The sequence below is a fragment of the Oncorhynchus gorbuscha genome, linkage group LG16 (assembly GCF_021184085.1).
Source record: "Oncorhynchus gorbuscha isolate QuinsamMale2020 ecotype Even-year linkage group LG16, OgorEven_v1.0, whole genome shotgun sequence".
NCBI classification, from domain to species: Eukaryota; Metazoa; Chordata; class Actinopteri; order Salmoniformes; family Salmonidae; genus Oncorhynchus; species Oncorhynchus gorbuscha.
Window position 1 is genome coordinate 54739039 of NC_060188.1, and position 14478 is coordinate 54753516.

Genomic DNA, 14478 nt, shown 5'->3' on the forward strand with positions numbered 1-14478 from the left:
AATAAACTTTGATTTAATGCCAAAGCAGAGGGTTTAACTTTGCCAGTGGCAAAGGGTTTTGGAAAGTGAAATGTGAATTGAGACAATCAGGTCTCACTTTACATGATGTGTCCCAAATTTACAGGTGCTAGGTAATGACAATGTAACCACATCCAGTTATAACAATTGTGAGTTATTTCAATCTGTACTTAGTAATACACTACATGCACATGTGGCTACCATTTATCTATGTGGATTTAAGGACACTTAATGTAAAATGGCACAGGCAATCAAAAGGATGGTGAATAAACATCTGAGTTTATTTTGGTATGCCTGTGTCATTGTTCTGTTCTGTTTTGGTTTTGACTTGGAGATTTAGCGGCTAATCTGTTTGGAACTAGATTAAAGCACAGATGAGGTTGAATCCTCATTTGACTCTGCTCAAATGCACTCGTTTGAACCTGTATTCCAAACTCATAGTCAGTGTTCCCGTTGTTCGATCAATTATTTCCTCTCCTTTATGGTATGCAATAATTACATAGGTATCCCACATTGTTTGGTCCATTTTTATTTTCTGGTTAGTAGTGATTTAATGATGAGGAATTTCATATGACCAATGCACGGTGTCCTTATAAGGAAATCCACAGTCACAGCAGGACTGATAATGCTGTCCTAATATGGACACTGTATAAGTTTATATTTTGTGTGTGTGTGTGTGCACGTTACAGATGAAAAAACGGGCACGCTGAAGCTGAGCAACTTGAGCAGCAGCATGTCGGGGAAGTACGTTTGTACTGCCAGCAACACAGCTGGCAATGACAGCTGCTACATCAACCTGGAGGTCATTACCTGTACGTACTGAAGTACCCACATGACTCACTATGCACTATATGGACCAGTCAGAATGTAGAGAAATGTGCTTCCTAATATTGTTGACTCCTGGTACGTGAAATGGCTTAGAAAACCAGAGCATGCAGATATCCAGAGCAAGTAATTATAATGCACTGCACTTCACTTAAATGTGCATTCCTCTAAAAAGGGTGTAATGCATGTTTCACGTGTATTTAAAAAAAATATATATAGGTTTTGCTGTTGAAATTCCTGCACTTAGGTAGCTAACTCATCTCTCTCTCATCTAGGACCCACTAAAGTTTATTTCCTAAAAAAGTGGTCTGGTTGACTCTAAATTAGATGCAATAAAGCTTCTTTTTTTTAAGGCTACATCAATTTGGTGGAAAAGGCCATCATGCAGGGATGCTGTTCTGTTAAATAAATTCATTGAAATTTAATGAGGTTTAATTGCCTTTTTTGTATGTATGTTCTTTGTGTCTTTATGCTTCCACAAAGAAGTCAACTCTCTGCCTAGTCCTTTAAAAACACTGAACAGTCACAGGCTGCTGTTCTTGCACTGTTGGGGGAAGAAAGCTGAGTGGAGTTCATGTAAAAACAGAACTAATGTACAAAAACATGATGCTACTGTAGTTTTTAATTATCATTTCAACCACAAAGGCTCTTGTTATTTACCCTGGAGAGTGAAGGTACTATTCCACAGATCTGTAGTGCAAATGTGTGTGTGTGTTTCCCCAGCAACTAACGCAGGGATGATTGCTGGAGCCACGGTGGGCTCTGTGTTGGTCTTCATATTCATCATCCTCTTCCTCATCTACCTTCTGAGGCGAAAGAGAGACTATGAAGAGGACCGGGCCAACGACATCAAGTTAGACTCCCTTTCACAATATTGCTGTGTTGCATGTGTTCATGTGCCCAAATGCATGTCAGTCAGTCTCTCACCCCTTCTCCGTCACTCCCTCTCTCTTTCCCTTCTCTCTTTTTCCCCTCTTCATCCCCAGGGAGGACGCTCAGGCGCCCAAGCGCATCTCGTGGGCCAAGAGCACCGGCTCAGGATCGGACGTGGTCTCCAAGAACGGCACACTCTCCTCCATCACCACCACTGCTAACAGGCCCCACCAGAGGGAGCCCTCGTCCCAGCACCACCACAACCACCACCTCCAGCATTATCCCCAACGCCCTCCCTCTGACACAGCCTCCATCATCACAGCCACAGGCAGCGTCTCTGGCTACCGTGCTGGACCACGCCATGGATCCTCCACCAAAGGCCACGCCGTGCCGGACTATGGCTACAACGTGGCTACACCACTGCCCCGAGGTCAACCGGCTAATTCTGCAGCATCCAGTGCCAACGGTAGCCCCATGCCAAGAACCAAGCACCCACAGTCCTATACTCAGCCCCAGGCAGCACCTGCTTCCCCACGCCCACCACCTCTGCCCACCATTGTGACTGCGTCCAACATCTCCCGCATGGGAGGTGTGCCCATCATGGTGCCAGCTCAGAACCAGGCTGGTTCGCTGGTGTAACACCAGTCTGCTATGGTGCATTGTACCTTTACCCTTCAACGCTGTACTTACTCACATAGATTTTCAAAAGGAAAATATTCAACTGCCACTAAGATATGTCTAACTCAAGCATTAAAGCTTGAATTGGCCTTCGAGAAGCTGGGGCATTTGACCTGGTCAAAATGCAGTGAGATCATTAGTAAGACCTTAAAAGAGATGGACTGTGTTGCTACATAAGGCAGTTTTATTTAATTAAGTATATGGAAGTACTTTTTTTTTTTTTTTTACACTTTTTATACTCAGTTTGTATGCGAAGGATGCATAGATCTGGATTTCATACATTTGTGCAGTATCTTTTTTTAAATTATTATTGTACTATCAATCAATGTATTTTTTACAAAGTTTTCCAATGCAACTTTTTCGAGATTGTATTTACTCGATCTACCACGTCCTATGAAGGCCATTCTATGACATCACTTTAAAAACGGGGACAAGATTTCATGATACCCACTGGTCAATGTGTGTGTGTTGCCTGTGTATTACAGCAAGAACAGTCAATGTGTGGATCCCACTGATGTTTTACTTTATGCATTTCGTGCAGATTTTATCGATATGACAACTGTAGATTAGGACCAAATAAAATAAATATATATGTTTAATTGTCACATAAACGGATAGGTGCAGTGAAATGTGTTTTTACAGGGTCAGCAATAGTAGTACGGCACCCCTGGAGCAAATTAGGGTAATGTGCCTTGCTCAAGAGCACATTGACAGATTTTCACCTTGTTGGCTGGGGTATTCGAACGCTCTAAGCGCTAGGCTACCTGCCGCCCTGTGCTTCAAACCAAATTAGCATATATTATTATTTTTATTCTCAAATATGGTGGACTACTGCTGAATACCTGTCTAGCCACATGCAATTAAGAAATAAGAAAAAAGACTGGGCATACTAGAATGACATTTTCTGCAACATTTTCTAAATCCTAGGTAACCGTTACCTTTTCATGTACCTTGTATAACACTTCATGCCGACGCTCTTTAAACACAGCTCTTAAAACATTACTATTTTACCGCATAGGAATAGCTTATAGTATAAAATACAATTTGACACATTTTGTCAATTACATTTGAATTTATCGACTAAGATATATAACCACTATGGTTCCACCATTGAGTTGTAATGATTTTTGGTTGCTCTCCACAAGGAAATTGTAAATAAGATATTTACTATTTTTCTTTCGATTGTACTTGAGGCTATTCGTTGAATCGTATGTGACGGACTGGATACAAAACCAAAGAGGTTTCAACTTGTCAACATCCCAAACTGATGACCAATATATTCGTGGATATAGACCCAAAAGGTGTCACATCAAATGAGTCTAAGATGAGGCACTTGTGTTTCATACGAGGCATAAAAGATACAAGGCAAAAAACAATTACAAAGTGATTTTGGGTCACTGATCAAACTACCCTTGAGTCAATCTGGACTTCTTTGAAAGCATTTACTTTGGCAAAACTCTACTGTCCAATTTTTACCCTTAGTCTTGATTGCTCTATTCAGACATGTCTGTGTGTAGCAAGGTAATGGTGTTCTGCTAGGTTATGAACAATATACTTGTAGCACATCCAAGAAACAAAGCGTGGCACACAAGACTACCCATTACATATGAAGTGGAGGTTTGTGTCACTTTAAATCTGAGGACTGGTTCATATTAATGGCTGGAGTTGAATAGAACAGCTTAAATGAAGCATATGGTTTTCCTTCTAAGCCTATCCTCAACTTCTATATCACTGGAGAATAGCTATTGCTAGTACACTGGAACAGAGAGACACTGTTGGAGCTAGGAACAAGCATTTCCCTACACCTGCAATAACATCTGATAAACATGTGTATGCGACCAATAAAATGTTATTTGATTTGATGTAAGAAATGTATGCGCACAGACAATTTTTGCTGTGTGGGAGACTAGCTCAGACTCAAAATAACATAGTTTGTGACATGCTTGTATGTGTAGTGGTATTCAATGGCAAATGCTTTTGCTGTTTTAAAGATGGAAAAATATGAAACAATATTCAAGACTGGCCTTTTGTGATAGTGTAATGTATATGCATTATGTAACACAGGGATAGAATTTCCAAAACAGGAACACAAAATGATAACATTGAATATCACGGAACATCTAATATATACTAGTAATCGATTAGTTCTAACTGATAATGTAAGAAGACATACTGATGGTTGCTGTGCTAATGTATGTATTTATGCTCAAACATAGACCACTATGTCGAGTGTTTTAAGTTTCTTCAACTTGTATGTATATTGAAAATACTCTATCAATATTTTTAATAAAAAGATGAATGGTTGTAAAGGCGTATGATTTATTTTACCACCTGGAGAAAGTATTACACCTGTATGATCCAATAACCACCTGGAGAAAGCATTACACCTGTATGATCCAATAACCACCTGGAGAAAGTATTACACCTGTATGATCCAATAACCACCTGGAGAAAGTATTACACCTGTATGATCCAATAACCACCTGGAGAAAGTATTACACCTGTATGATCCAATAACCACCTGGAGAAAGTATTACACCTGTATGATCCAATAACCACCTGGAGAAAGTATTACACCTGTATGATCCAATAACCACCTGGAGAAAGCATTACACCTGTATGATCCAATAACCACCTGGAGAAAGTATTACACCTGTATGATCCAATAACCACCTGGAGAAAGCATTACACCTGTATGATCCAATAACCACCTGGAGAAAGCATTACACCTGTATGATCCAATAACCACCTGGAGAAAGCATTACACCTGTATGATCCAATAACCACCTGGAGAAAGCATTATACACCTGTATGATCCAATAACCAATATCTCAGACCAGATGAGGAACAATGAAGGTGTGAAGGCCTGCAACATTATGGGCCTTAACTTGTCATCCGTGCATGATTTTTGTTAATGGAAAGAGAAATGTAAACAATTGTTCTTATGTCCCCACCCTGTGGCCTAAACATAACATTGCAGTTTGCATTCACTCCTGCCGTCTATGGGTTGTGAAGATTATTGCATGCAAGAATGGGAAAGACATGAGGTATATGGATGTCAAGATTAAGTGAGGAATTACAAGATATGAAAACGTACTGAAATGGATCCAAATATAACACTCAGGACCAGTTTTTTCAGCTGAAAGAGTTTTCTAGTTCAGGACTAATCTGTCTTGGAGACTGATCCTTCTCTCTGGGCACACCAAGATATTTCAATGTGGATATTTAGGTAATATTTGGTTGAGATGTTGATCAATAACATTACAATCTATATTCACCCACTCAAAAAGAAGTCCAAAAGTTTGAATTTTCAATGTGTTATAGCAATGCTTTCAACCATCTAGACGCAGAACTAAATTCCAATTGAAAAACAATGTCATAGTTTTGGTTTAGTTGTCACCCAAATGTCTATCACTGTGCCTTCAACCAATTTAAAGAACAGCAAAATTCAAATGGGAATACGATGTCAGATATGTTTATTTATACAACAGATAAATGTGTTATCACTGTGCCTCATCAATTTACCTGCATTGCAGTTGAGATTACATGAAAGTACATGGTGCAAGTGCTCAATGACATTCTGCGCAGATTATTACCGCAATTGTGAACTTCTCCACAAACCTGCGACCAGGGCCTACGTTACGGGTTGGATTTAGGGGGCCTGGCTCGCCCTACCAAAACCTCGCCTGTCCAAATAAGGTATTGAAATGTTGTTCATTTATTTGAGAGAGACTCGTGCCGACACTCATAAATCTCAGATAAAGCATCGGAGCGATAAAAACCACTCCTCTCTGTCTCAGCATGGGTAGACCATGTATCTGATGCTGTCTGGACAAACAAAATATGTCATGTCATACTATTTCTGTCCGGACAGCATCAGATCCATGGGCTAGATATAATAAAACAGAGGAGCCATGTATCGCTCGCTCAGGTGCTTTCTCCGGTGAGATAGTTTCAGCAGAGAGGAAGAGGTGCCCAAGAGGGCTCAATAGCCTAAATCTGTCCAGAATAAGCCCAATGCTCTTCTGTGGGCTTAATACACAGACCTAAACTTGTCTCCTGCCTTCGGGGAAACCACTCCTATTGTTAGGGCAGAGACATGAGCATCTTGTCATTATATACAGATCTCTGGTTTCAGCCATTTGCAAATTGGAAAGGAAAGTGGGCGAGTCCACGGTTCAGATGCTGGCTTTCCCTGAAGTAAATTGATGTTTTACCAAAATGATATAATTACTCTGGTCTTTGATCATATTTGATCATATTACTCCACTGCTTGCCTTCCTACACTGGCTTCCTGTTAAGGCAAGGGCTGATTTCAAGGTTTCACTGCCAACCTACAAAGCATAATATGGGCTTTCTCCTACCTATCTTTCCTATTTGGTCCTGCCGTACATACCTACACGTAAGCTACGGTCACAAGACGCAGGCCCCCTTATTGACCATAGAATTTCTAAGCAAACAGCTGGAAGCAGGGCTTTCACCTATAGAGCTCCATTTTAATTGAATGGTCTGCCTATCCATGTGAGAGACGCAGCCTCAGTCTCAACCTTTAAGTATTTATTGAAGAATCATCCCTTCAGTAGGTCCTATGATTGAGTGTGGTCTGGCCCAGAAGTGTGAAGGTGAACAGAAAGGCACTGGTGTCACGCCCTGGCCTTAGTATTCTGTGTTTTCGTTAGTATTTTGGTGAGGCCAGGGTGTGACATGGGGATTTATGTGATTTGTTTTGTCTGGGGTTGTTTGTAGTTATGGGATTGTGGTTAGAGTAGTACTCTAGGTAAGTCTATGGTTGCCTAGAGTGGTTCTCAATCAGAGGCAGGTGTTTATCGTTGTCTCTGATTGGGAACCATATTTAGGCAGCCATATTCTTTAGGTCTGTTGTGGGTGATTGTTCCTGTCTCTGTGTCGGTTCACCAGATAGGCTCGGTCACTTTGGTTTTTCTTTTTTTTCTTTTTTTCTTGTTTTGGAAAAAGAGAACGAGCGCCATTCTCCTTGCATAGATGGTGCTAAATACATCTACACGGTCAGTCCCTGGGATTGGGCTGGCCAACACGATTCGGTTTGCTTGGAAGGAAAAGGAGTTGGAGCCTTTAGGACGGGAATCGTTTGGAAGGATAATATTGATAGGGATTCTAAAGCTGACGGTGAAGGACGTGTTTTGTTTCCAAGGCAACTCGTTGGAGGGAGCATACGACGTGGCGCTATATACAGAGGAAAAACACGATGATATCCTGAGGAGGGCAAGAGCGGTGGGAGGTGAGAGGCCGATGTGCCACTACGAAATAAACAAGCCTGGCGAAGAATAACTTTAGGGTTGTAACTGTCAATATTTACAACCCTTACGTTAAGGACGAAGAGGTGAGGGCTTTTCTGGGGAGATACATGGATAACGTCTCCCTCAGCAAGGCACCTCAAAGACTCCCTTGGGTTTTGGAATGGGAGGAGAGGCTTCCAGGCCCTCCTCAGAGAGGACCCAAAGGGACATGGTGGCTACCTCCATCCTCCTGCTATGTTCTCCCTAGGGGCTGACAGGGGGACGTTGTTTTATGCACGTCAGCCCCCATTTTGCAGGCGCTGTATGGCCTACGGTCACATATTCGCCTCATGCAGTGCAAGAAAATACAGATTTTGTGCATCTGAGGATCACGAGGCGAGGGATTGTGACAAGCCTAAGACGTGCCATGGGTGTGGCTTGTCAGCACACCTGTGGAGGGGGTGCCCGGCCCGTCAGAGGTCATATGCGTCTGCGGCTGGGGGGGGGAGCAGGAGCGGGGGATGGGGGAAGAAGAGGAGGGGAAGGAAGCACGCCTCATGACCAGAGTTCAGGTCCAGAGGGGAAGGCCACAAGGAAGGAGGAGGAGCCAGAAGCGGCGGATGGAAGAGAGAAGGAAACGGAAGGCACGGGAGTAGGAGAACCAGAAAAAGCGGCGGAAGAAGGCAACCGAGTGGAGGAGCATGAGAGAGAAGAAAGCGAGGGAGCAGTGGTGGAGAAGGAGACGGTGGAAGAGAAAGTGGACTGGGGGGGAAAGTGCCCTGGTGGAAGAGATGAGGGGTATGGTGGAGGAGCTGGGGGGAGGGTGGTATCTCTCCACTGCCGCCATCACCAAAGAAGAGTATGAAGAGGAGGGGGCGATTGGCTGACAGTGAGGGGGAAGGGATGGCCAAGAGAGTGATGGGGGTGGGAGAAACCTCTGGGTTGCTGCTGGTTTCCCCAGGCCCTCAACTTCTGTTGGGTGGGGACACACATAACAAGACTCAGGACTGGGTCCAATTTGTAAGTCGCTCTGGATAAGAGCGTCTGCTAAATGACTTAAATGTAATGTAAATGTAAGAGGAGGTGGGGAGTTTTTTGTTTGGGGACTCAGCCTCCCCAATTTTTTTCCAAACCAGCTGCAACACTGGGGAGGGGGAGGATTGTGGGGGTAGACCCAGGGTGCAGGGCACCCCGGAGCCAAACACTATTCCTGCATCCTGGGATGGTGTGATGGAGGAAGAGGGGGGGATATCGGGATTACGAATGGTGTTCTCACCGGTAGATATGGAGCAGGGGAGCATCGGGTGAGTCTCCTGTTTATGTTTTCTTTCTGTCTGGGTTTAGAATTTGAGTGTATTACATGTTTTTATTTTTTTTCATGGAGTCTAATTTTACTTTTGTTAGTTTAAATGTAAGGGGTTTGAGGGATTTTGTTAAGAGGAGGGCGGTTTTTAGTTATTTGGAGGGTGTGGGGTTTGATTTTTGTTTTTTACAGGAGGTTCACCTGAGGGATGTAGGGGATGTTATTAGGTTTAAGAGGGAGTGGGACAAGGGGGAGTCGGTTTGGGGTGTTGGGGGGGTGCACTCATCGGGGGTAGGGATTTTGTGTGGGCACAGGGAGGTAAAAGTGGAGGATTCTTTTGTGGTAATGCAGGGGAGGGTTATAGGGGTGGATGTCACGATAAGGGATTGTAAATTTAGATTAGTGGTGGTGTATGGGCCACAGGTGGTGGCAGACAGGAGGGAGATGGTGGACTGTCTGATGCCCCTGTGTGTCACAAATAGGGAATTAGTGATAGGGGAGATTTTAATACAGATTTAGGAAGAGGGGGGGATAGCAGTGCAGGCGCCATTGCCAGGCTAATGGCTTGCCATGGTCTTGTAGATGGTGGTCTGCACACTACTCCAAAAATGGACGGTCCTACATGGCGTAACTCCAGGGGGGTTGAGCGGAGGCTCGACTATATTTTTGTACCCAGGTCTTTGGGTAAGTTGTCTGGGCGGCTGTTGCCTGTTTTCTTTTCGGATCACGACGTGGTGCTCCTGCAGGTGGGGTCGCCAGTCTGCCTCTTTGGTAGAGGGTACTGGAAGCTAGATCGGGATGTGCTGGAGGAGCAGGCTTTTGTTGACGTGTTTTATGGTTTCTTTTGGAGGCTTGAGGGCCTCCGGTCCATGTGCGAGGGGGTGTTAGAGTGGTGGGAATTAGTTAAGGTGAGGATTAGGGCTTTTATAATAGGGTATTGCAAGAGGAAAAAAAGGGAGGAGAGGAGGGAGGTGGATCGTATCCAGAGGTTAATTGAACTCGAATTCGAGGCAGGCAACCTAGGCGGGTCGTTTGACTGGGAGAGATCCGCAACCCTAAAGGCGCAGCTCAGGGAGTTGCAGGAGCAGAAGGCTCGAGCTTTCCTTGAGCGTGCGCATAGTGGCTTTCTAGAACATAATGAGACTTGTTCTGCTATGTTCTTTAAGTTGGTTAGGGCAAGACAGAGTAGGAAGGTAATGCATGGTGTTATAGGGAAGAAAATGGTAGTATAGTTAGAGAACCAGAGGATATGGTCAGGGTGACAACTGATCATTTCCAAGGTTTATTTAAGGAAAGGGAAATAGATGTACAGCAGGGAAATGTGTTTTTAGAACACTTGTCCAGGCGGTTGCCGGAGGACATTAGAGAAGTGATGGAGGCCCAGATCTCACTAGAAGAGGTTGAGAGCGCTCTTAGGAGGATGGGAAAAGGGAAGGTGCCTGGGATAGATGGGCTGCCGGCTGAGTTTTATCTCAAGTTTTGGGGTATACTTGGACCAGTGGTCCTCGAAGTCTTGAAGGCCATCCTTGAGACGGGGGTCCCGGGGGGATTAATGGCTGTTGGTGTGCTGTCACCCTTATATAAGAAGGGGGAAGTAACAGACCTTGGCAACTGGCGGCCGTTGACCATGCTGTGTGTAGATTACAAGCTACTTGCAAAGGTTTTAGCAGACCGGTTGCGCACAGCCCTTCCCTACGTCGTTTATGAGGATCAGGCGTGCGGGGTAGGGCCGCTCTATTAGATGGAACCTACAGTTAATCAGGGACTCCATCGCTTGGGTTGAAGATAGAGGTCTGCCTTTAATGGTAGCAGCACTAGATCAGGCGAAAGCCTTCGATCGCGTGAATAGATCCTTTTTATTCAGAGTGTTAGGTCGATTAGGATTTGGGGAGAAGTTTATAGGATGGATTCGTACATTATATGTCGGAGCAGGGTGCCGAGTTTAAATAGTCACTTGGGTGACGTTTTTGACCTCTCGTCTGGGGTCAGGCAGGGGTGCCCACTCTCGGCTCTCCTTTTCGTTCTGTACATGGAGCCTCTGGGGGCTGCCATTAGGGCAGACGCAGGGGTGGAAGGCTTACTGATCCCTGGAAGTGGCTGCATGTTAAGATGACGCAGTACGCCGATGACACTTCCTTGCTATTGTGCAAGGACTCGTGCCTGACAAGGTCCCTTGCCATCTTTGGGGATTTCACCCGAGCGTCGGGAGCAGTTCTGAACCATGCAAAGTCTTCCGTCAAGTTTTTCGGAAGATGGCGCGGTAGAACGGATGTGCCTGGGGGGTTATCTCTCTGTGAAGGGGCCCTGAGGATTCTCGGGGTTCATTTTGAGACCTCCGGCTCAGCGACGCTAAACTGGAACATGCGTATCGCAGTGGTACAGAGGAAGCTAGCAATGTGGAAAGCTAGGTATTTGTCTTTCTTGGGCAAAGTCCTGGTCCTAAAGGTGGATGTGTTGCCGTCTCTTTTGTATTTGGCATACATCTACCCATTGCCGGCTTGTCTGAGGAGGCCTCTAGTGAGGCTTGTGTTTCAGTTTATGTGGAGTGGCAGGTGCGAGTGGGTCGCCAGGGCACGCATGATCTGTCCCATCGGGGAGGGAGGTAGGGGGGTACCACATTTCCCCCTCAAGCTGGACTTTTTGTTTCCTTCTTGTTAACGGAGCTTGCTCAGCCAGTGATACACCCGTCCGGTTACCTCCTGCGGGTGTTTTTCTTGTATCAGGCGAGAAGCATAATGGTGTGGTCTAACACGGGTCCTCGGGCGGAACAGCTGCCGTGGCACTTTGGTCATGCGACCAAGTGGCTGCGTGCAGGTAGTCCGGCGCCTATAGTGGGCATCTCGGAAGTGGTCTGGGAGGGAGTGCAGGCGCGGGGTCTGGATAACAGGCTCAAGGATCTGAATTGGTTGAGCCTTCATAAGTGTTTGCCGGTACGTTCCATCTTGTACCGGTATAATTTGGTGCAATCCCCCACCTGTCTAAGATCCTCTTGTTGCAGGGAGGAGACTGTGCACCATGTCTTTTGGGACTGTGCCTTTGCCGGCGTAGTATGGGCTAGGGCACGGGTGTTGTTAGGTTTGGTAAAGGGGGATTTTGTATTGACGTGGGCCAGGTTAGAGAGGGCTGTAGGGAGAGTGAGAGGGACGGATAGGGACAGGTTTCTGCTCTGGCTTCTCATGAGTCTCTTTAAACGGGGGCTGTGGGAAGCAAGGCAGAACATGGTGAAGACAGGGAAAGATTGGGAGGTGGAAGGGATAGTGAGGAGGGTGGAAGGAGATTTGAGGGGGAGGATGAAGAGGGAGGAGAGGAAGTGGGGGCAGCATGCTGCTCGAGAGAGGTGGAAGGGGGGTTTAGGGCTGGGTGTCATTTAGATTTGTAAGAGGATAGATTAGGGACGGGGAGATAGGGAGAGGTATTTTGTAGGGTAACTGGGAGGGAAGATGCTCCCCTGAGGTTTTGTTTGGGGTTTATGTTTTAGTTTAATTTGTTTATTTAAAATACCATTATTTGTGTATGTATGTAAATTATGAGTTGTAAAGAATGAATGGTATTGAAGATAGGACTGTTTTGGTTGTTTCACGTTTCTTGTTTTGTAGATTGTTGTATTTTCATCTTTATTAAAGATGTACAAAACTAACCACGCTGCATTTTGGTCCGCCTCTCTTTCACCAGAAGAAAACCGTTACAACTGGGGCAACGAACAGCCCTTTCTGTCTCTGCCTGGCCGGTTCCCCTCTCTCCACTGGGATTCTCTGCCTCAAACCCTATTACAGGGGCTGAGTTACTGGTGCTCTTCCATGCCGTCCCTCGGAGTGGTGCGTCACTTGAGTAGGTTGAGTCACTGACGTGATCTTTCTGTCCGGGTTGGTGCCCCCCCTTGGGTTGTGCCGTGGGGGAGATCTTCGTGGGCTATACTTGGCCTTGTTCAGGATGGTAAATTGGTGGTTGAAGATATCCCTCCAGTGGTGTTGGGGCTGTACTTTGGCAAAGTGGGTGGGGTTATATCCTGCCTGTTTGGCCCTTTCGTCTGGGTTCTCTGTCCTAGTCATTTTGAGGGAGCACGCACACATAGAAGTACTTGGTCTGCTGCAGGCAAATGTAGGTGTCCATTTGGAGAAGTCCGATTTCTGATTGTCTTAACTCACCAAGTCCATCACTAATAAACGGAGCTTCTCAGTCATTTTTTTCTGTTTCACACAGTAAGGCAATGAAGTAAAAAAAAAATATATTAACATCCATTGCAAATGATAATAGTTCTTCACAGTATTTAAATCTTTCCAGCACTCTCCCGACCTCGACAATCACCAAGCCTTGTTGTAAAAGAGCTAAATATGAGTAATGATCCCAGATATCCAGTGGAAACTTTACACAAAACAGCTGTCTGCCCCAAGCTCACTGGTGAGGGACTTGAGGCCCCAGAATAGGCTCGTTGATAAGTTTTCTAGAGACAGCTTCAGGCCGGACCCAGTTGATTGATTTGATACAATGCGTTGCTTTTCACTGGAGATCACAGGAGGCTGGTTGCACCTTAATTTGGAACGGAATGAATTAAATGGCATTGAACACGTTTCCACGTGTTTTTATAAGAAACATTGTTGGAAATTTCAAATTGTTTGCATAGCCAAGTTAAGCCAATTTACATACAACGCTGACACACACACACCCCACCAGACCTGCCACCGGGGGTCTTTTCACCGTCCCCATGTCCAGAACAAATCCAAGGGAACGTGCAGTATTATACCGTCATGAGTGCATGGAACTCCCATCGTATATAGCGCAAGTGAACAGCAAACCTTGTTTCAAAAAACAAATAAAGCTACACCTCACGTAACTACGCCTCTACCCCATGTTACCTATTTGTTGTAAACACTCAAATGTATGTGTAGCTGATAGGTGCACACACACACTACATGTTCATGTTTTAAATGTACTGTATGTAAATTGTAAAGACTTTTGTCTGTAATGTCTTTTTTGGTATGTCGGACCCCTGTAAGACGAGCTGTCACCATCGGCGTCAGCTAATGGGGAAACTAATAAATCAAATCAAATCACATCAAGCACATGGAAACCATGTGTTTGATACCATTCCATTTACTCCATTCCAGCCCTTATGAGCCTTCCTCCCCTCAGCAGCTTCCTGTACTAGACACAGCTCAAGTCAAGTCAGAAAGGCAGTGGAGTATTCGTGGATGCCAAGAGAAGCCAGGCTTCCCCCAAATCTAAGTAATTTTTGGTTGAGATGGAGATGTGAATCCAACACATAAATTATTAATTTGTATACAAACTGAAATTAAAGCCATAGGCTAAATCAGTGGCACAGATTGAACTATGCAAACAGAAGATACAGTATATCTCCTTCAAATGTTGATCTTTGGTTGCATTGACATCCAAACACCATTCAATGTCACTAAATATAATTATATTTGAAATCAACAAGCTTGAAACCCTAGGCCTATTGTATTGTCTATTTTTAGTTAAATTCTGGGTTGAATTTAAACAACTGTTGATGACTGCAAATGCAATATA

At 44.7% G+C, this 14478-nt stretch overlaps 1 protein-coding gene across 1 annotated transcript in view; it reads left to right on the forward strand.

Moving 5' to 3' along the window:
* The window catches only part of LOC123999879 (endothelial cell-selective adhesion molecule-like), a 72949-nt gene extending 68246 nt beyond the window's left edge, over window positions 1–4703 (forward strand). Inside the window, exons 5-7 of the mRNA XM_046305887.1 lie at window positions 708–830; window positions 1567–1696; window positions 1830–4703. Coding sequence (XP_046161843.1) covers window positions 708–830; window positions 1567–1696; window positions 1830–2355 — 779 coding nt within the window. The 3' untranslated portion in view covers window positions 2356–4703. The remainder of the gene's footprint in view (window positions 1–707; window positions 831–1566; window positions 1697–1829) is intronic.
* The last annotated feature ends 9775 nt before the right edge of the window (window positions 4704–14478 follow it).